Here is a 23,654-nt window from a genome sequence, read left to right as displayed (position 1 = left end):
CCACAATGACAAGGTTGTCCTCCAGGTGAAGCCTAATTTTCTCCCAAAGGTGATTTCTGAATTCCATATTACTCAGAAAATTACCTTGCCTTCATTCTACCCTCCTCCCCATCCGGGGAAAGAGGAGGAAAGGCTACACAGGCTGGACCCTAGGCGAGCTCTCAGCTTTTACATTAGCAGAATGGCTATAATCAGGCATGCAGACCAGCTGTTTGTAGTATACTCAGGTCACAAGTTGGGACTACCCATAACAAAACAAACCATCTCCAGGTGGATTATCTTGGCCATCCTGGAATGTTATAGACTAGCAGGGAAAGAGCCACCCTCAGGGCTCATTCAACCAGGGGTATCGCAGCTTCTTCAGCTCTCCAGAGAGGGGTACCTGTCCGGGACATATGTGCGGCTGCCACATGGTCGTCCGCACATACATTCACAAAATTTTATAATCTGGATTCCTCCACTGCTCAAGAGACCAGATTTGGCAAAGCCGTATTACACTCGGTCCATCCCTAAAGGCATACATAACACTATCACTCCCTCCTCCAATCACATACCAATGCTATGGGAGTCTATCAAAGATAAGGAATACGTCGGAGGACACAATCCCTTCGAAGAACAAGTTACTTTCTTACCTGTTAACCTTCTTTCGACGGGATGTTCCTCCGACGTATTCCTTATCGCCCCTCCCATCCAGCCCCGCAGTGATAACTTCCCTTGTGGTTGCAGCTTTCGCTCCTTCAAGGTTACTAACCAATTCAGGCATGTCTTTTCTTATACTACAAAACAGAACTGAGCAATGGGCGCAGCGTGTGTCTATTTATGGGCATGGTGACGTTGGCGCCGATACGGTGGCCGGTGAAGGACATCGACTCGGCGGACGTCGACGCGCAGCGCCCTCTACAGACAAAATTTCCGAGGCCAGCAAGCTGGAAACGTATATCAAAGATAAGGAATACGTCGGAAGAACATCCCGTCGAAAGAACGTTACCAGGTAAGAAAGTAACTTGTTCTTCTGTTGTACCTAAATGACACTTAAGTTAAATTAAAATTATTCTTTCTCAAACATTGCTATTCAACTAACGTGTGTCCATCGAGGAAAGCCAATGCTCTGTGTAACATGAATACATATAATGTTTTACTAAAATGTAACTTTTTTCTTTTTTAACAGTCTTAGTAGACTGGAAAGGGAACATTCTGATTTGCGTTTACTCCTGTTTTATAAGCAAAAAGCAGTACCAATTCCTGCATATGGAACTGAAGCCTTGAATAATTAAAGGGAATTAACTGGCAGTATTAACAAGGTTTATTCTGGAAGTGCCTTTTGGCCCTGCCATAGAGTACCCCATGCCTTTAATTAGATATTAATTGGGTCTGCTTTCACTGCTGGCTATGGTTGGTTGGAAACAACTACTTTTTTTCAGGAAATGTCTGCTGGCAGATCCAACCTCTGATTTAGTAGGATAAAGGGAGTGATGCCTAGTGCCACGGATACATTGATAGAAGTTTGGAAGACAAAATATTTATTGATGATTGCTGATGCAGACATTTACATAGACCTTTTGCTGAATAATCCTGGGAAAGCAAAATTTAAAATGTGGGTAGCAGGTTGGCTGATGACTGTCTGTAAAAATTATAAAATGTTTGAAAACTTAATTGTAGATTTTGTGGAAATTCTATAGAAACTTTGAGGAATCGCCTGATTGATTGTGTGTGTCTTAAGGAAATAAGGGTGCATTTTTCTTTGGCAGCTTTAAATCACCGTATGGAATTTCCATGAGGGAAAATGGATTGCCATCTCATATAGTGGTCGATGTGCCCCTTTGACAATTGCGGTAGTAAATTATGTGAACTATTTAAATCTGATCTAGACTGATTTTATGTCATTTTAGTGCATTTGTTAATGTAATTAATTGTTATTAATGAATTTTAGGATCTAATTATGTTATAACTGAGAAGTGGTTGACGTGGTTGTATTCTAATATTGCGAATTGTATATTAATTGTATATTTGTTTGCGATTTATTTTTCCTGTACTATTATAAAGGTGGGTAAAAGTTCACAATTGAGCTTTAAACCCAAATAAAAAAAAAAAAGATTTGCATTTACTTTTTTGCCTCTTTTCTTACATTCATTACCATTTCTTCTTTGCTTTTTTCCATCTTTCATTCCCGTCCCCTTTCATCCTCATCTCGCCTCCTTTCTGCTTCATTTTGTTAATGTTCTACCTTGTCCCATCTTCTTTCATTCTACTTTCATTCATTGTCTTAGCGCCTTTCTCTCTCAATCTCTTTCCCTTTCTGTTTTGCCTTATTCCCTTCCAGTCTGGCACTTAAAAAGATTGCTGATCCTGGGCAAAAACGTAAATGCTAAACCTTACTGTTAAATGATGTTGGATGAAGTGGTTGTTTTTGTATCTCACGGTAATGTGGTTTTCAGGTCTGTACAATCGGAACTGTCATTAGTTACTATTACAGATATTCATTAAACATCACTTTGTGTAATTTGTGATTGGTGGAGTAGTTTGGCCCCTTTCTGTGATGGACACCTGCAAATAAATGGACTGGTAAATTAGTTGACTGTTTGACAGGCTAATGTATTTTAGTGATAAAGCAGTGCCATGTATCGACCCACTGGCCTATTAGCACACACCAGCTTTGAGGCACATAGATTCAAAATGTGCATTTCATAAAATGCAATGGGTTTGTAATTTGATTGTATTCTAGATGTATTTGTTTCAAATAGATATGCCGTAGATAGACCTATATTCTGTTTTGTTGAACCACTAATTCAGCTCTTTCTCTTTTTATTTTAGGTAAACATACCAAGCGAATAACCTGTGGTTGTTGGAGCTCCCAAAACCTTCTAGCTCTAGGAAGTGAAGACAAAGTTATAACTGTTAGTAATCAGGAAGGGGATACAATCAGACAGGTAATACAGAAACACAAGTATTGTGGTTACAAAAAGGATGTATGATATGATTTTAACACAATGAAGGACAAAAATGTGACAATGAATATTAAAATCCATAACATTGAAAATAATAATTTGTTCACTGTTTAGTGACCTGTCAATTTATCTGCCAAAAATGCCATTTGCTTTGCAATTATTTCTCCAATCTTCTAGCAAATCATTTTTTATTTTAGAACTCAAAAAGCTTTTACAGTAGCTTTGAATTAATTACTGCTCTGGTAGTTCTTATGTTATGCGTGTTTTGTATTTGTGAAACCTAATAAATGCTTTTCATTCAGTCACTCAAGTTGTTCGTAGGACTAGATGTTTTAAAACTCAAAAGTTCTTTTTTAAGTTTACAAATTATAATGCATAGAGATGCGTTGTCAGGTTGAAGGCTTCTAGGTTGTCTGTGAGAGATTGGGTCATGGGGTTTGAAGGGGAGTCAAACCAGATGTTGAAATCACCTAGGATGATGAATGCCGGATGTAAATTGAAGGTAGTTGTCAGAGCGTCGCTGAGTGTGTCTACAAAGTTTTTGTTATAGCCGGGGGGTCTGTAAATGTGTAGGAAGCTGTGCGAGGTGGAGAGTGAGAGTTGGAGTTTTACAGGAAGGGATTCATAGTCTGTGGTGCTAAATGAGGTGTCCTTAATAAGCAGAGGAAATTGGTGTTTTGTGTAGGATTACAAGTCCTCCACTTCTTCTTGATCTGTTCCGAACAATCAGGTCTCTGTGATGGAAAGGAAGTCTGGGTTTTCATTTGAGATAAGGTCAAAGATGTTACATTTGTTTTTAGAGACAGACCTGGCGTTGATGAGGATGCAAGGGATTTGGTGGGGTTTGTTTGCAAGTGCTGGACGGTGGTCCAGCTGTCGAGGAGGGGATTGTTGAAGGAGAAGAAGAGGGAGTGGAGAAGTGGGTGATGGCGGTGGATTTAGGATCGGGGTGCCATGGTGGGATGAGGGAAAGAGGTGGTGAGAGGAGGGAATAGAGGAGGGCATGGGGAGGAGAGGTGGACATGGGGGAGGAGAGGAATAGTGCTAAGACTGGTTTGGGAGCCAGTGGGGCGGGGGTTTGGGCACTATAGCGGGAGGCAGGGGTCGGGTTCTGGGTTTGAGAATGGTTGATGCGAAGTAGGGCCTGAGGTGGCTGAGGTCTGGGTCTTTACTTGTCTTTCGGGCAGCCCATCGGGTGTGGGTGAGGGTGGGAGGGGGTCTGTGGAGGTCAGGGTTTTGACAGGGCTGTCCTTGCTGCAGTAAGATAAGGGAAGCGAGAGTTGGGGGTGAGCGACAGAATGTTCTGGCAAAATCGGTACGAGCAACAATTTATGAAGGCATACGGCATCCTAGTGATGTAAATTACATATTGTACAAATCTAAATAGCTGGTTGGTTGAGACCCTATAAATAGGTTACCTGCTCCATAAGGGATGCCAGGCTATTGGTCCCAGCCCCTTCTGACCATCATCTTCCATGTGGGCTCCTCCTTGCGCATCATCTGGCATGAAGCTACAATGAACTCATGCTTATGTAAAGAAAAACAATGCAGGCTCTGTCTTTAATATGATGTGCACCTGATACTGCAGACAAGTACTAAGAGCTCGATTCCAGACAAGCTCGCCACCCTCGTTTTGGCTATGTTGTTTCACCCCTCCTGGCACCTCGCAGCACAAATCATGTGACCTATGGTGAAGGCAACTGGTTCCTGATTTGTGATCTCTTTTGATTGATTGGGTGTTTGACAACAGTTTTATGGTTGGCGGTCTGGGACTGACTGGTACCTTGGAATTCTGCGGGTCTTGGGATGGGGGCATCTGAGTACTATTACTTAGAGCTGGGAAGTGGAAGGTCAGAGGCTCGTGCTTTTCACAGAGAGCTCTCAACCACCCCACCCCGTGGCCTTGCAGGGTGCATTCCTTCTGGCATAGGAATGCTGGCAACATAAAACAATGATGGGTCTATGAATCTCTGTAGCCTTGGCCTTTCTCACCGTTGCTCACGCTACAATCTATTGCCCCCATTCATACACCTATTGCCATGTGCGTGTGGTTTGAGCCACGGTCCAGGCTGCAGCACAGAACTAGGCCTCAATTTCAATATGGCTGCTACTATCTAAGAAGGCGTTTGCTACTTCCAACACCCCCCTGTGCTCCCCGGTCTCTACTGCACTGTCCCCCCTTCCCAATAAGGGCACACTAGTAAATACAGAAACACCCAGATTTGGGATACCTGGATAGAGGGAGAAACACCTGTAATGGAGACACAATAGTACATGCCGAAACACCTAGATTTGGGATAGCTGGATAGAGGGACACCAAGGCAACTAGGGGTCCATTTAAAAAGCCCCATCCCCGGTAAGCAGGCCCAGTACGCTGTTTGTTTGTTTGTATATTTATTTATAACGCCTAGGAGGTGGTTGCATTCCAAATATTGTTGGATTTGGAGGTACGCTACCTTATCCAGAATTTTAAGCAGGAATGGTACAGTCGTAATGGGACGATAATTGGTGGGAATGAACGGGTCGAGTGTTTGGTTTTTTTAGAAGTGGGAGGACCCACGACTGTTTCAAATTATTGGGAACAGTGCCGATAGTGAATGAAGCATTTATGAGTTTAGTTATAAATGGGGAGAGTCCCGTGCAGCATCCTTTATGATTTGTGGGGGGCAGGGATCCCCTTGGCAATTGGACGCTTTGAGAGTTAGGATGACTTTTTCTACTTCTAGAATAGATACTTTCTTGAAGTTGAAGAGGGGTTTGCGCAGTTCGGAAGGTGTGAGATGAGGTGTTCGGAGACACAGGGGCCATAGTGTTGTTGGAGTTGGATGCGAGGCAGAGGGATTCTTTTTTGTTATTAATTTTATCCTAGAGGGTCGATATTTTATTAGCCAGGGCACTCTGAATGCTGGTGCACCAGGTTTTGTCCTTGAGGCAGGTGTCAGGGGCTTGGATAGGTGGTTCTAGTTCTTTAAGGATTATGAATAGTTCTTTTATGTTGGAATTAGCATGGGTGATACGCAAGTTGTAAGATTCTTGTTTAGCAAGGATTATTTCTTTTTTGTACAAGGAGGCTAGTTTTGTGAGGTTGTTTTTGTTAGTATCAGAAGGGTTTAGTCTCCATATCTGTTCACATATACGTTTCTCAAGTCTGATGGTTTTTAGGTGAGGGGAGAACAATGAATTAACATGTTTTTTCTGTTTGCACTTTCTAATTTTCAAAGGTGCTATAGTGTCCAGAGCAGAAAGCATGACTTTGTTGTACTCTTCGACTAAGGTGAGTGGGTCTGCAGAGGCAGGGATGGAGTTCAATGTGGGGAGGATCTGTGTAATGAGTTTGTTAGCTGTAATGTTCTTTTTATTTCTAGTAGGAATAGCTGGGGCTATGCTAGTGGCAAGATGGGGGGCAGTGACTTTAAGGGAGAAAGAGATCAAGTGGTGGTCAGACCGAGGCAAGGGTGTGATGGCCGTGATGGATGTTTGACAATGGTGTTACGCTATCCAGTCAAGGGTTCTGCCTTTAGTGTGAGTGACACCTGTTACTTTTTGGGTGAAGGCTATTTCCTCGATGGAGTCATTAATCTGTGTGGCATTAGGATCTAGGGGGTCTTTGTATCCCAGATTAAAATCTCCTAGGAGAAGACTGGGTGAGGTATTTTTAAGGTTATCCGATAGGATATTAGTGAGATCTTCTTCAAAAGATCCTAGAGGGCCTGGAGGTCTGTAGATTAAGTGGATAGATATAGTTTGAGTGGCAGAGATGGTTAGTTTGGCGGTCAAGTGTTCGCAGGAGTCTACCTTTGATGGGGAAGCAAGTCTCAGTGCTAGGCTCGTGTAGATGCCTTTCCCTGGCTTACTACGTGTGAGAGAAAATAAAATAACCACCCCTGTCGGGGAAGGAGGCACTGAGACCCGGCTGCAAGAGTTCAAAGGATGGTTTATTTCTCCAGCTAGGAAATAACCCAAACTCCCCCACCCCCCAAACATTTACATCATACTTGTACATATATCAATTAAAGTAACTCTAACAAAAAGTGCTAAATGGACCCGATTGGCCAGGCGGTGTGGTGCTGTAGGTGTGGGTGGCATCTCTTCCTTCTGGTTGGCAGAGTGGCTGACGAGATGACGGACGTCAAATATCTTGTGCTCCACGCAGGTCAGGGTCCGGTCACTGTGATCACTACCTAAGCTAATATGTTGCATTCGAAAAACACTAAATAACAAATTATCTAAAACATTTTATGCTACTTTTCATATTTCTACACAAGTTACACATAATAATTATTGTCAGTACAATTGGGTCATTCGTGGCTTTAATTAGAGGCCTTGACCTTTATTGTGCATGTAAAAAGAATCAAGCTGTGTTTCACATATCTCCTAAACTTCAAACCTATTAGTATGAGAAAAAAAACATATATTGTAGTAAAATGCTTAAGGTTAGTAGTGGGTGTGTTGGGTGGGTTTCGCAGCACAGGCGAGGGTCTGGCACTTAAAAGAAATACCTTACATGGAGCGCAGGGTCAGGATGGCAATAAATTGTTCTAAATGTGGGTGGGTGGCTTGCACGTTTATGGGGGCGAACGAGCAGAAAGTGCTTAGCTCATCCTGGTTCACATGCTGGTTCTCATGCTAGCAGTGATCTCAGAGGAAGAGAACTGTATCATATTGGTTTTTGCAACTTTCTCCGGCTTCTGCGTGAGAATGGGAGCGCAGAGCTTTCCTTCACAGGGGGAGTGCAAGGGTGGGGGCCAGCAAGTTGCCAGCGCACCTTGTGTGTGTGTGTCTCTGTCCTTGGCTGCTGCAGTGGAAGGGGAGCTGAGCATTGCTGTACTATCACAGTGAGGCCTGTTTACCCAATATGGAGTCGAAAGGGGGCACAAAAGATGGATGCCCCGTGTCCTGCTCAGTAGTCCCATCTATGTAGCAGTCAACCGTGGTTAACTTTACATAACGGCAAGGGGCAATCCCACTACTGGAGGCACATGGTCCAAGCCTTGTACTGAGGAGTGTACGGCGCGAGGGGTTCTGGGGGCCCCTCACTCCCATACATTCCCCACTTTCGTTACATCTAAAGTAACAAACTACTTATCTTGTTCTTTCCGTTCTCCCTTCAGTAGCGTTCAGCTTCAGCCACAGCCTCATCCCAAGCGGGTGTACCCTTTATTGGCATCCATGCTTTGCACACACTCCTTAAGCTGTTACCTCTTCTTGCGTATTCTTCTGGGGTGACCATTAAGTATATCCCACCATCCCCATCTAAATCTATCCAAACCCTGTTATACCACAGCAAGTTCTTTGGTTCTTTAATGGTAGTGTGATGTAGACTATCGACCACGTCCCCATACTGCCTATAGATGGCAGTCATTCTATACTGCGGTGTGGTGCATTCTCCAGTTTGTACTTGGGCATCTATCATGGTAGCCAAAGTTGTCTGTCGGCCCACTGTTACCATCATCATCGCTGAATTAGGCATATTATTTTCACAGCATCTTAGTCCCAGTTGGCACACACAGAATATTAGGAGAAGAAAGACAATAATGGGAATGAGTATCTTCACTGCAATGTTCACCCATGATGGTATCCAGTTGAACAGATTGTCGAACCACGTGTTGTTGTCTGCTCCACCTTCTGCTCTCATTCTTTCTCCTAAATTATGCACTGCTGTTATCACGTGTGACAGTGTCCCGTTATCAGCATCTGAAGTTGGTACGAACGTGCAACACGCCCCCCCCAATTTTTTTGCAAACACCGCCGTCCATCGCCGTGATAAGATCTAAGACATATCTGTTTTGCATCGTCATCAGGCGCAGTGCACGGAGCTCTATTTTTATGATGTTGAATCCTTCTTCAGTGTCGTTAGCCAGCTGGATGAGCTCCCAGCGTGTTATCTGCAGCCATTTCGCGTTTGTCCTTGCTTGAATGCCTGGTGCTAGAAATGATGCAAAGAATGTCTCTGCAGATGAGAAAAGCTTGTACTGCTGTGTGATTTCAGCAGGGAGTTCTGACGATTTGGACGAAATATAATTGGATCTTTTGCTGCGTGACAACTTGGTTCTCAATGTTTCTTCTGACAATAGTTTGTATGCTGGGGGCTCTGTGATTGTCTCATCGGGCGCTGTCGATTGTTCAGCCGATTGCCCTGCTGCCGATATGTCAGCCGATTGGCCTGCTGTGGAACTGTCAGCCGAAGGCCTTGCTGTAAACTGAACGTGGCTCTCTGGTATCACCATTAGTGCTGAGTGAAGTGTGGCTAGAGCACAAGTGCCCCTCCAGGATGCTGGGAGATGCAGGTAAGCTTGTTTGCCACAGATCCAGTATATATCCATTAATGCAGCAGTGCCTTTTTTCATATCTGGTATTATTAAGGTCTTATTGCACTGCTGTGCGGTTCCCATATTCACCTTCCCTTCTCCATGGAAGCAAAGTGCGTGCAGTATTTCCCTTTGAATCTTTATGGGTCTCTCCAGGGGTGTGACCCATGTCAGTTTGGTGATATGCTGTGACCAGATGGGGATGCACGTGTCTTTTGCCCACTTGTATGTTTCGTCTGGCAGCCCTCGAAGCCTTTCAGCTTTGTATTTAATCGTTTAATCATGCCACTTGTCGTCTGCATATCTTGTCCCTTTTATGATGAAAAATGGCTCTTGGAGGCAGATTACTCCTTGTCGTCTGCTGGTGCATGTTTGTTCGTTTTCCAATTTTTCCATGGCGACTGTGTGTGCCTGAAATGTCTTTTCTATTCTACACAGCATCAGATGTATCAAACACTGGGCCTCAGACAAGGGTACTTTCTGTGGAACTAACATTTTTGGGGTTCCAGTTGCATGAGGAATAAGTGAGCACACGTAGCAACTTTCATTACTTGCTTGATTTGCTGGAGCGCTCATGTGTGAATACCATTTATTTGATTGGTCAGGGTGTCGGGGGGTCCTCTATTTCATCTAACCCCAGATTGTGATAAATATCATATCCGTTTTTTCCCGCCCCCTTTTTCTCCTCCTTCTTTTGTTTTTTAATTGGGTACCAACTCGTTGATATTGCAGCGGGAATATTCTGGACCATGCATCATCAATGTTGTTCATAGGGACGTGTGTATTCAGTAGTGGTTTCTGGTGCCGTGTGTGTGTGCATGCTTGTATTTCTGGAGTTAGTCAACCAATAGTAATCGTCATTTACATTCCATCCAAGCTCTATCTCCTTGGCCATAGTATTACTCAACAATGGAGTAGCGGTTTTGTTTACATGCAATTGTTCATAGGGTGACGTTGTATTTATACTATTCGATTCAACGTTATAAGTGTCTTTCAAAATGATCGTTACTCCAGTCCATATTAGTTTAGACCCTGGTTTTGTCATATTAGCCCCGCTCCCCCCTTTGTTCATTTTATTTGCCACAAATAAAACGTTATACCAAATAAAATAAAACATCATTATTGCAAATAATATGGCAGCATATTTTATAATGCATTCTACATTGCTCAATCTACTGGCCCTAGTGGCATCCCTATTTCTATCTAACATTTCAGCCTGCTCAGCCGTTTCATCGCATTGGCTCATGTTGAATCTATGTGGGCGAGACAAATTCGTTAAGTCATCATGAAAAGAAATATATTTGCTATTGTTCATTCTTTTGTCCTCTTTTTGCTCAATTAGGCATTTAACAATTTCTTTCCATTTATCATAAGAACAATGAAAAATAACACTATTCATATGAGATTTAAAAAGATAAAAGAAAAGAGAGAGAGAGAAAGACAGAATATATATTAAAAAAATTTGCTTTTTCACTATTCTTTCCCTGTCTTAGTTGCAGTTTTCATCGTGTCAGACTGTGTTAGCAGTGCCATCCACACAGTCTGTTTCATTTTGGGGGAGTGCGACACTGTGCGCCCTTCTCACGTCCGATAGGTGCACCCAGTATTTCAGTCCCTTCACTTTAACTGCGGTTGGGGTGCTGTACACCACTGTGTATGGACCATGAAATCTTGATGAATTCCACCTTCTTACAAAACTTCTAACATAGCTGTGTTCCCCTGGCATTAAAGGCACTTCCGGACTATCTGCTGCCGGCATGGAGGTGTCTTATGCTACATCTTCAGTGAATGGCGGAGCAATTTGTTTTGCTATGCTGCGTACTGTGTGCTTTAGCTGTGCTAGTTATTCCTTAAACTCTTCCCCCAGCACTGTGGCAGCCCTGTGTGCATTAGATGCCCTCCTAACAGGAGAGAGCGGTGTGTGCATTCTTCTCCCCGTCACGATTTCGTGCGGGCTCAAATGGTGATCCTTGCATGGTTGATTTCTGAGTTGGAACAGTGCTAGGGGCAGACAATATACCCAATTTTTTTCAACGTGCTGAATAATTTCGATAAATTTCTTTTGAGCAGCCCGTTGATCCTTTCCACAACTCCATTGGCCATTGGATGATAAATTGAACAAAGTTTGTTTCACCCCCAGAAGGGAGGTTACTTCTTTGAAGAGATCATTCACAAAGTGTGTGCCGTTGTCTGAACGGATCACGTCACGGATTCCCCACCGCGAGAATACTTCTCGCACAAGGAACTTGGCAGCACATTTTGCATCCGGATGGGGACAGGGGCCCGCTTCCACCCACCGCGAAAAAGGGCATACCACCACAATCATGTATCTCGCTCCATTACATCTTTCTCCCATATCGGCGTAGTCGATATGTAGTTCTCTGAATGGACCTGTAGGGCGTGGCAAAGTGCCACGCAGAGTTCGTAATGTCATTCCTGAATTGTAAGTTTGGCATGTAGTACATTCAATCACAAATTTAGACAAGTATTCGTGCAGATTGGGAACAAACCAATCCTCCTGAATGTCTGAGGCGATGTGTTGTTTTGCAACTTGAGCTGGGAAATGCAGTTGTTGGAACGCTACTTCTAATAATTCTACAGGCATCACTACCTTGCCTGTCGTTTCCTGTCTCCAAATGAGATCTGTGGCTGATTGTTTGCCCCACAACTCCTGCTCTTCCGGTGTGGCCCTTCTCTGGAGTTCCATCAATTGTGCTATGGGTGTGTTACTGTATGCTTCTGCTGGTGGTTCTGCTGTGGCTGCTTTTACAACATACTCTGATGTTGGCGTCTTATTGAAGTACGAGGCTTCCTTCGCTGCTGTGTCAGCTGCCGCGTTCCCCAATGAGACAGCGTCTTTGTTATTGGTATGGGCTTGGCATTTAACCACTGCCACTACCGATGGCTCTGCTAAAGCTTCTATTAGTTCATTTAGTAACGTAGCATGTTGTAAGGGAGACCCGTCTGCTCTTCTGAACCCTCTCCTTCGCCAGCGTGATAGCCCTCAGTGAACTGTGGTGGTGACGTAAGCTGAGTCTGAATATATTGTTACGGCGCAATCTTTGGCTGTGTGTAATGCACTGATTAGTGCTGTCAGTTCGGCTGCTTGTGTAGAGTAATGTGAGGGGAGGCGCTTTTGAACAATCACTTTGTATGTGTCTTCTTCCATGCGCACTACTGCCATCCCCACATGTTTCTCTCCTGTCTCTGAGTTTATGGATGCTGACCCGTCTATGAAATAGATTTCTCCTTCTGTAAGGGCATTTTCTCTTGTTTTGGGAATGTCATCGCCATCTCCCTCATACGTGCTACAATCGTGTTCCTGTAAATCTTCAGTTGTGCATGGCTCTGTAATGAATGTGGCTGGGTTCACTGTCTTGCATCTGACCACGTGTACATTTGGACTCGATATTATTATTTCATAAGCAGATGCTCTCTGTGTTGTGAGAGTAGATTTTGATCTTTCCAAGATAGCAAATAATGAGTGTTCCGCATATAGCGTCACTAAACATCCCATTACAATCGTGGCACTTTTCTCAATGGCGAAGGCCGCTGCAGCGAGGGCCTGTTCGCAAGCGAAATGTCCCTGCATTACTGGGTCTAATATTCCACTGTAGTACGCTAATGGTTTGTGGCCTAGCTATGTCTTTTGTGTCAATACTGCTGTTCTCAATGTTCCATTGCTATGTGAAAACAGGAAACATTCCCTTTCATAATCTGGATTTGCAAGGACTGGGGCGTCTGCAATAAGGTCTTTTAATCGAGAGAATTGGGCAATTGTCTCAGGTGTCCATTTTATTGGGGCCCTGTTCTTCTGTTCTTCCTTCAGTGCTTGTAGCATTAGCCGTGTGTATGCTGCATAATCGAGAATCCATGCTCGGCAATAGTTACATATGCCAAGAAATTTCTACATGTCCTTCACTGTTTTTGGTATGATAATGTGTCGAATGGCAGCAGCTCTGTCTGGTAGTATTCTTTTTCCATCTTTAGATATCTGCTGACCGAGATATACAACGTCTGCAAGGCAGTATTGTAACTTTCCTTTGTCCACCTTGTATCTCTTGGCAGCCAATACGTTAAGCAATGTTATCGAGTCTTCTCTACACTCTTCTTCTGTTTTGCTGCAGACGAGTAAATCATCTACGTACTGTATAATGGCGCTCCCTACATCTATGTTGCCAATGTCTTCTTGTAGTACTCTGTTAAAAATGCTTGGGCTATCGCAATACTCCTGTGGGAGTCTGCAGTGTTCATATCTGCTGTTTCCTAATGTAAAGGATGTAAGGTACTGCGATTCTGGTGCAAGTGGCACAGAGAAAAAGGCATTTTTCAAATCAATGACAGTGAAGCAAGTTGCCTCTTTTGGTATACTGCACAATATTGATGCCGGGTTAGGCACTAATGGGAACTCTTTTTGGATGACGTCATTGAGTGGGCGGAGGTCCTGGACCATTCCTCACACCCCTCCTTTCGCTTTTTTAATCGGAAAAATCGCTGTGATGCATGGGGAAGTTGATGGCACTAAGATACCTTGACTTAGGAGTGCATTCACTGTTTCTCTAACACCTACCTTTCCTTCTTTGGATATTGGGTATTGTTTCACTCTGGGTGGGAGGGCACCTGGTTTCAGTTTTAGCTTTATGGGAGTCACCTGATGCAACAATCCCACATTGTGTGGCCCTGTAGTGCAAATTTCAGGTGCTACCCTGGCATTGTCTTCCTCAAATATTGTCAGTGGGGCCCTTATGTTCGCTATGAGTGGGTTGTGTATTTCTCTGTATTGGATCATAATGTCACATGGTATGCTTATTTCCATTATTATTTCTCCATCCTCCTCGTAATCGGTAAACAATTCTTCATCAGTTATATCTTTTAGCATTATGTTCGGCTCTATGCATAGCACACTTCTCCACTCGCGTCCCTGCGCGTCCATGCCTATGACCACAATGCGTTTGTTGGAAACTTGAACTGCCTCAATGTCTATAGATATAATTGTGCCTGGCACTACATCTGTTGGTGTGATTGGGCGGACTATGAAGTCTGATGGTATTCTCCACTCTTTTTGTGTTATTTCAGGCACTACTCGGGCTATTACCTGTATTCCATAGACGAGCATGTCCATGTCAATGGGGATCCCTCTTACTGCAACTTCCTTTGTAATCGTGCTTATTATCAGGAGTGCTCATACGGGGCATACCCCTGGCGTCCAGCACACTATCCCTCTTTCAGTAAAGGCTATGGTCATGTTTAACTTACTGAGCAAGTCTCGTCCCATCAAATTGATTGGTGCGTCTTCGTAATACAATAAGGGTGCGCGCACTGTTTTTCCCCCTACTGTTACATCAAGATCTTTTGTGTAAGGAACTTTTAAAATACCCCCAGAGAACCCCTGTGTCTCCAAATTTCTTCCCGAGAGCTGAAACCGCCCTTCTGTGAGACATGATTTTTCTGCTCCAGAGTCTACCATAAAGATAAACTGCTTGTTTCCTATCTCTGCTGCCACTAGTGGTTCCTCATTCGCACTTTGTGTGGTGGATAGGACTGGACACGCAAGTACTCCCTGTGGACTGTCCTAGTCTTGGTATCTTTGCTGACCTGGCACTGAAAAAAATTTGTCACCTACGACCGTTACACCACGAAATGGTGCAGGGGTCCCGTTTGCAGTTGCTGCAAAAGTGTTATTGTTTATGTTCCCTACTGAGTTTTGTCTTGCCATGGGCTGTAGTGCGTTTTGCTGTTGTGGCTGCTGCTGTTGTGGAGCTGGCTGTCTTTGTTGCATTGGGGGGGTCATAGCAGTACTGATCTTGTTGTCCCCCCATCCCTCTTGGAGCTCCACAAGCCCCACCCCTGTTCATTGTTCATGGGCTGCTGCTGCCCCTGAACAAATTCTACAATCTCGTGAATATTGTCCCCACCTTCCACAATTCCAACATGACCCCTGTTGTCCTCCTCTTGCTCCTTGCCCACCATACCCTCTGTTTCCCATTCCTCCATATCCTCCCCTCTGCCCACGGTACCCACCTCTTCCTTGGGCCGGCCTGTTCTGCCACTGTGATCCTTGGCATGGCTGTTCCTCTCCGTTCCACTGTCCTTGGTCCTCTCCAACCCACTGCGCTGCTATCCCAACGGGTCTTCCTCCCGCGTTTTACTCTCCTTCGTTTTTTCCTCTGTCTGCGGTTACACTGGCAGTAATGGCGGCGACCTTCACTAATTTTGTCTGCGCTAGTTTTGCTTCGTCGGCCAGCCTCTTTTGTGTGACCTCCTTTTCTTTCTCTTTGATCCTCCTCCAATGGTGTACAATTATGCTCTGAATTTCAGGCCACCCTTTGGCTTCGATCCCAGCTATTTTGTCCAAGGCCTTCTGCACCTCTTTCGGCAACCCCGTTTTAATGATAAAATAAAATAAGGCTGTTGATTGATTCCATGCCGTACCAGTTTCACTTCTGCATAAGTCTTGCACTCGCAAAATGAATTGCGCAGGATCCTCGCTCTCCTCCATCATGCACTGCATCACTGCATATAAGTCTGGAACGTCTGGAAATGTACGCCGCAATGCATCCCACACTTGTGCTCGAACATTGTTGAATGGTGATCCATCGTGGCGATCACAGCTCATTGTTACTCCCGGGAACCCTGCCCTTTCCCAGATTGTGTCTGCTTGGTCCCCGATTGCTGAAACTAATAAGCTTTTCACATCACCTATAGCTAACGGCACGCCTGCCGTGTTCTTCTCAAATACATGTATCCACTTACCTGCTCCTCCCGTCAGCGAGGGGAGGAGTTTTAACAGGTTGTATTTGTCCATTTAGGCCCACGGAATATAGTTTGGCCTACCTGCTCCTTTATGTATCAGTGGCATTTGTAGTTTCTGTTTCTTTCCTGTTTTGCTCATTCTCCCTTTTTTCGTTTTACTTACCAGTATGTTCCCTGTCTTCCCTGTTCGTTGTCTTAATCTACCCTGCCATAATGGTGGTGATAGTGTGTCTGGGTAATGGCAGTTTGGCAGTGGGGAACCCTCTGCGGCAGCTGCCTCTTCGTATTCATCTAAATCATCCCATACTTCTATTTCTGACTCTCGCTCGTAATTATCCTCCCAGTTTTCCTTGGGTTCACTTCCTTGTCTTTCACTCTGATCTCCACTTTGTTGACTCTCTGGTGTATCTGGGCGTATAATTCTCACTGGCTTGTTATTCAATTGGAACAGGAACTGTCCTGACTGCCACTCTTGTTCTTGTCTTTACTGTAATGATGTCCCTTGTGATGCTATGGATTGCCCTGATACTGAGACTGCTGGGGTTGCATTGCTTACTGCCCCTATCGGGGGTGTGAGATCTGCCAGTGACAGCGGGGGTACCTCCCCTCCCCCTGGCAGCATTTGCCCTTTGTCACATAAAGCTCTTAACCGTGTTATTTCCATTTGTGCGTGTGCTAGCTGGCGTTTTAAATCGCCTGTTAAACGTGCTATGTCCACAGGAGGTGCACTCGTGGGGCCGTACAGGCCTCCTTTGTCATATGGTGGAGGTTCAGGGGCTGTTGTCCCGCACTGAGCACTGGGGGTGGGTGGTATATACAGGGGCTCACTAAACCCTACTGCTGGCCTGGTCATTAAGGGATAGATTTTTGTTACTTCGTTCTCGGTTGTAGTTGTTGAGCACTCCCCTTTTGGTGTCCCGCTTACTTCTTCAGGTATTTTCTGCTTTTCTACCATTCGGCTTGTACCTACCTCTGCCGTGGGGGTAACTTCCTCGAACATTCGCCATAAATCTAATACTTCTCTCTGGTTCTGTAACTGTTTCCCTTTGTATCGTGCTAGCAAATGTGTTGATACTAGGTCCAACACTCTTTTGTCGAATGACCCTCCTTCTGGCCAAATTGGTATAACCCCATCTCCTTTATCCCAAGTGATCCACTGATCGTGATACTTCTGTATCCTGTTGCTATATAGTGGAAGGTGCTGGCAAATGTGTGCCAGTGGCATTACTCCCCCCATGGCAATGCTTCTTTTCCTATCTTGTGTGTTCTGGTATCCTTGAGTCCCTTCCTACCTCTCACTTGGTATGTCAGTTACAATATGTGAAAATACGTTCTTTGTCAATGCTCGCAATTATGGTGTGTCACATTAGCTGTTCTTCTTGAGAGGTGTTACCTGGCCACCTCTCACAATTTATTTCTTTGCCTATTATTCATTAATCACATGTTACTTGTACTGAAATACTTTGGCGTGTTCAACAAGACATATACACAAAGCAGACCGACAAACATATAATCATGCAACATACACATGCACTGCCTGCGCACGTTTGTTCTTTCCCTATTCCCGTTACTCTCCCTGGTTTTTCTTCTTCCCTATTCTACCTACTATTTCGCATTCACTCCCCACCCCTTTCACCTTTATTATGTCTCAAGATTTCTTACCTCCACGAAAAAAGAATATTCTAAAACTACTCCGAGTCTACTCAATATACGAGACCCCTACTATTTTCTCTTTATCTCTATTCTGCACTTGGTCGGGACAAATGCTACGCGGCGCCGCCTTCTACCCCGTACGGGCTAGGATACCACTTCTCTTCTTCGTCCCTTCTTACAACACCTAATGACCATATAAAGGATAGATCAGAAAAGCCTCACCGTCACTCACACAGACCCTATTCTTAACTATCTTCCCTTTGTTTGCTAATTCCCTTCTTCACGTATTTTCCCTTATCTTCCTTTGGGGTCTTTGCAACCGGGACTCCACGTGTTCAGTCAGGTACTGCGAGGGTCGCCGCTCACGGCCGGACCTCGCTCAGGTCCGTCCCCCAACCAAGCCGTTGCCTGCCTTGGCGAGCAGCCTTTTCGATCGGGTATTCGTCAACCGGGAACCCTTGACCCTTTCTTCTTGGTGTGCAGAGTCTGGTCAACCGCGGAGGCGATGTTTTTCCTGGGGCCGTCCTGGATCTCGCTGCCGGGCGGTGCAGGCCTCGAGGCACCTCTCTAAATCACGTTGCGGGGGTCACCAAAAATGTAGGTGCCTTTCCCCGGCTTACTACGTGTGAGAGAAGATAAAATAACCACCCCTGTCGGGGAAGGAGGCACTGAGACCCGGCTGCAAGAGTTCAAAGGATGGTTTATTTCTCCAGCTAGGAAATAACCCGAAAAAAACCCCCCAAACATTTACATCATTCTTGTATATATATCAATTAAAGTAACTCTAACAAAAAGTGCTAAATGGACCCAATTGGCCAGGCGGTGTGGTGCTGTAGGTGTGGGTGGCATCTCTTCCTTCTGGTTGGCTGACGAGATGACGGACGTCAAATATCTTGTGCTCCACGCAGGTCAGGGTCCGGTCACTGTGGTCACTACCTAAGCTAATATGTTGCATTCGAAAAACACTAAATAACAAATTATCTAAAACATTTTATGCTACTTTTCATATTTCTACACAAGTTACACATAATAATTATTGTCAGTACAATTGGGTCATTCGTGGCTTTAATTAGAGGCTTTGACCTTTATTGTGCATGTAAAAAGAATCAAGCTGTGTTTCACATATCTCCTAAACTTCAAACCTATTAGAATGAGAAAAAAAAACATATATTGTAGTAAAATGCTTAAGGTTAGTAGTGGGTGTGTTGGGTGGGTTTCGCAACACAAGCGAGGGTCTGGCACTTGAAAGACATACCTTACAGGGAGCGCAGGATCAGGATGGCAATAAATTGTTCTAAATGTGGGTGGGTGGCTTGCACGTTTATGGGGGCGAACAAGCAGAAAGTGCTTAGCTCATCCTGGTTCACATGCTGGTTCTCATGCTAGCAATGATCTCAGAGGAAGAAAACTGTATCATATTGGTTGTTGCAACTTTCTCCGGCTTCTGCGTGAGAATGGGAGCGCAGAGCTTTCCTTCGCTAGGGGAGTGCAAGGGTGGGGGCCAGCCAGCTGCCTACGCGCCTTGTGTGTGTGTGACTCTGTCCTTGGCTGCTGCGGTGGAAGGGGAGCTGAGTATTGCTGTACTATCGCACTGAGGCCTGTTTACCCAAGATTGAGTCGAAAAGGGGGCACAAAAAATGGATGCCCGTGTCCTGCTCAGTAGTCCCATCTATGTAGCAGTCAACCATGGTTAACTTTACATAAGGGCAAGGGGCAATCCCACTACTGGAGGCATGTGGTCCAAGCCTTGTACTGAGGAGTGTACGGCGCGAGGGGGCCTGGAGGCCCCTCCCTCCCATACACTGGTTTTGGCGATAATGGCTAGGCCACCGTCTCGAGAGGTAATGCGGTCTATTCTTAGAAGAGTGTAGTCTTCGGGAATGGCTAGCATAATTTCTGGGCCGGCTGCTAAATGCAGCCATGATTCCGTAATAGCGAGTAAGTCCATTTTATCAATTGTGATAAGGTCGGCTATTTCTGTGGCGTGTGCCACCAGAGACCGGGCATTTATTAATGCTCCTCTTCTACCAGGCATTATGGTTTCAGAGGGTAGTGGTGCGGTGCTAAGAGGGGTGAGTAGTGGAGAGGTGGATTCTCGGAAGAGTCGGCTGTTGAGCTCGAGTGGGTGCTGAGTTTTAGTAGAATGGTGCAAGGAGGTTTTGGTATTGGGCTGGGCACTTCTTAGATTTCTAGCCGGTTGTTAGGAAGGGGGTATAGTAATTTGGCTGTGGGTTCGTGAATTTTGGGGAGTCTGGCACAAAGTTTAAGGTTTCTTTGGGAGAGATTGTATGGTCTGGTGATCAGTTTTTTTAAGTTTTTAGGATAATTTGGGGGTGTTACAGACGCTAAGGAGGGCATCGTGTGGGGCATGGTAACGTTTATTGTGGTGATAGTCCTCAGTAGGACTGTGCTAGTGGCTGGCAAATAAATAGTATGTGTGAAGGTAGGCTAGCTAGTGGTGGAAGTACCATATGTAGGGGAAGGCTCAGTACGGGCGCTGTTAGCTGTGTTTGAGGTGGGCAGGCGAATAGCGGTGCGATAACACAGCACTATGAGGCTAGACAAGGGACAGCACTATGCACTATGAGGCTAGGCACGAGACAGCATAGGCTAAGCAGGTGGGCATTGGAGTGGTAGGCTGGACATGACAGGTGCATGGCTAGCAAAGTGCTTGCAGTGGTCACTAGTTAAGCATAGTATGGGCAATACAAGCAGAAAAAGATGGTTAGCAGTGTAACAAGTGGAATACAGGTATCAAAAATGTGCGAATACTCAAGCGACGATTGCCAGCCACAATATGCAAATAGATAATGGGCCAATAAGGTTATAGTCATTCCGACCAGTTGAGCAAAGAGTTATTTCTTACCAGTATAGCTGGGTACTGGCTGCAGCAGTCAATAAGCAGATAGGGTCGGCGGCAAGTGAGCAGAGTTCTTGGCCCTGGTCTCTGGCAAACTCTGGACAGGCTCGGGACAGGGTGAGCCTTTGTAGGTAGAGCCTTCGTTGGGTAAGGCCAGCTCTCGCCTGCCGGTTTAGATTGGCCAGAGATATCTGGGCATCAGCCAATCACCAGGCAGCTTGCTCGGTGGAGGTTTCAGGAACAAAGGTGCTGGAGATCAAAATAGGCGGGCGCCATCTTTAAGTGAGAAAGCCTCATGGTAGGCAACGCTGTTATGGGGACAACACCTGGCGACAGAGACACATAAGCACACTCTTCAAGGGGGGCAAAACATCATAAACACACATCCCCTAGCTGTTCTTCTACAGACCCATTGAAAAAAGGCCACACAGCAATGAAAGGCACGTTGAGGCCTTCTGACTCCATGCATCATAAGCCTCCTCATAAGCTGTGCTTCCACTCTCGTACTCTCGTATCCAGCGCATGTCAGTTAAGAAAAACAGGCGCTGATTGCTGTGCAAAAACCCTCGACTGCACATGTTTCACGTGGTTACAGGTCATTTGGTCGAAAAAAAAGGTCGACAGGACAAATAGTCGGTGCAATTTGGTCGAAAGACAAATGGTCGAATTTTTTTTTTTTGTATTTTCACTTTTTTTTTTTGGGGGGGGTTCCCCCCCAACCCTTTTTTTTGCTAAAAAAAAACCCTTTTTTTCCTAAACGAAAACCTGAAAAATATATATAAAAATAAAATAAAAAATTCAACCATTTGTCTTTCGACCACATTGCGTCGACCAATTGTCGACCAAATGACTGGACAGCGTTTCACGTGCGTCGAAACAACCGTTGAATAAACAAAAACTTGCTATTGGCACCGGAAAACGCACAGGAGCCTCTCTGGAACCCCACAGAGACACCCTACCTTCAATACATGTTACACATGCTTCAATAATATCCTCTACACAAAAAGCACTGGAGTATACTAAAGCCTGCTCTCCTCGATCTCAGTTTCTACTGAAAAAAAAGCAGAGTGTTGATCCAGAAGCTATTGTTTTTTCGAATGGATTGTGTCCTCCCACGTGTTCCTCATCTTAGATATATTTGCCAGCTTTCTGCTTCTTTAGGAACAAGTTACTTACCAACTGTAACGTTCTTTCGATTGGATGTTCCTCCCATGTATTCCTCATCGACCCTCCCAACCGACCCCTCCGTACAGTTCTTACGCTTGTTGCACTTGTACTTCCTTAAGAGCCTAACATCTGCCGACACAAGCTACAACTGATGCGACCATTAACATCGACGGTGGCCTTCAAGGGACCAAGCTAGGAGACCTCGAGTACAGCGTCCTCTGGTGAAAAAATCTCCGAAAGAAGCAGCAAGCTGGCGAATATATATGGAATGCTATCCTGTAAAACAGAAGTCTTTACTTGCAGAAGGAGAACCACCAGCAAAGTCTCCTAGGTGTGTAAATAGGTTACACACATTACACACTCATATCGTCATTGATATAAGTGATCAGCCGTAACATGAGGTATTCCAAGATCATCAGGATGATCATGATGACCATCAAGACCAAGGTGATGATGTCCAAGGGACATGGTATGATCCTAGTGATCCTACCTACTATGACCCAGACGATCCAGGCGTTACTATTTTACAGTCTCCCGAAATCACTGCTGACCCGGGATACACATCTCCAATCGGCAACCACATTGTATTAAATTATCTGCTTTAAAAAGCAGCTAAGCATTATAAAATAGAAACCCAAGAGTCTGTTGAGGACGCAGACTTTGTGGACGATATTTTAAATGAGAAAAAAGTTGTCATTCAGTGTATACCATTGCTTCAGAGCATTAAAAAGAGAATTAAACCGTCACTAACTACACCGTCCTTTACACATAGTTAATCCTAGGGTGGAACATGTGTTTAAACCCGCCCCAACAGATCCTCTTTATATTGTAGGGCATGTCAAACCAGATTCTCTTCTTACTAGCACCAGAAAACAGGCAGGCATCCTATTGTCTAATACTGAAGCACCACCTGACAAAGGGTGTAAGAGGCTTTACGCCCTTGGGAAGAAAGTAGCCACATCTGCAGCTTTCTCTACTCGCATACGAACAACACTACGTTGCTCGCTAGTTACACCAATGCACAATGGGACTCAGTGATAAATCATTTAGATTCTGTCATGATCTCTGCTTCCAAAAGATCAGGACTTGACCGACTCCCTTGGAAGCATACCCATAACCCCGGTTCCGAGTGCCAGCCAGTCCCAATTGGGACCTTTTGGACCCTGTCCTGGCGCCAGTGGCACCAGGCTCATAAAGATGCCCAGTCCCAGCGCTGGAAGCGCCGGGCTCATAATGCTTGGGTGGACTTACCTGCAGCAGACCATGCTGCTTACTTACCTGCCAGTTGAACCCCTGATCCTCTTCTTTTTGGGACTACTTTTCCTGTTGGGTGGGGCAGGAGCCACTCCCTAGGTTCAGAACACTGGAACTCTTCTGGAAAGCAGGAACTCTTTTCTTACCTAGGCGTGGCTGTGGAAGGAGACACCTAAGCACTACAGGAGGCTATTTAAACCACACCCGATGGATGAATCTTGCTTTGCGTTATTCTGCATTCTCTGCAGCAGAACGCTCATCGTGTCTTCTGCTTCTGATCCTGGGCCTAAGGGAACAAAGGCTTACCATCCTGGAATCCAGTCTTCAGCAGCACCTGTAAAGACAAAGAAAGTACAGGTTAGCACTACGGTCTTCAGTGGCAGCGCATCTCTTACCTGGTCCATCGGCTGTCACCAACGCCTCGCGCTGCATTCCGGCATCTGAAAGACAAAGGCTTACCTACTCTTCGCATGCTCCGGAGGTCTTCACACTGCATTCCGGCATCTGAAAGACAAAAGCTTACCAGCTCTTCGCACGCTCCGGAGGCCTTCGGCGCTGCATCCCGCATCTGAAAGACAAAAGAAGGTGCGTTTAAAGACATTGGGCAACTTTATTACTCACGTGCCATTACTCCTTCCCACGCCGAATCCAGTGGGTATTCCAGCACCCTTCAGCTTCTCTAAAGCTCCGAACTTGTGCCTGCAAGATAAAAGG

At 45.1% G+C, this 23,654-nt stretch overlaps 1 protein-coding gene across 1 annotated transcript in view; it reads left to right on the top strand.

Moving 5' to 3' along the window:
- Positions 1–23,654, top strand: part of WDR19 (WD repeat domain 19) — a 2,828,275-nt gene that overhangs the window by 448,520 nt on the left and 2,356,101 nt on the right. The window contains exon 6 of the mRNA XM_069631788.1: positions 2,812–2,927. Within this exon, the coding sequence (XP_069487889.1) occupies positions 2,812–2,927 (116 nt within the window). The remainder of the gene's footprint in view (positions 1–2,811; positions 2,928–23,654) is intronic.

The sequence above is a fragment of the Ambystoma mexicanum genome, chromosome 6q (assembly GCF_040938575.1).
Source record: "Ambystoma mexicanum isolate Mex_15411 chromosome 6q, UKY_AmexF1_1, whole genome shotgun sequence".
Taxonomy (NCBI): Eukaryota; Metazoa; Chordata; class Amphibia; order Caudata; family Ambystomatidae; genus Ambystoma; species Ambystoma mexicanum.
Note: the sequence above shows the minus strand (reverse complement) of the source record. Positions and strands in the feature narration are given on the sequence as shown.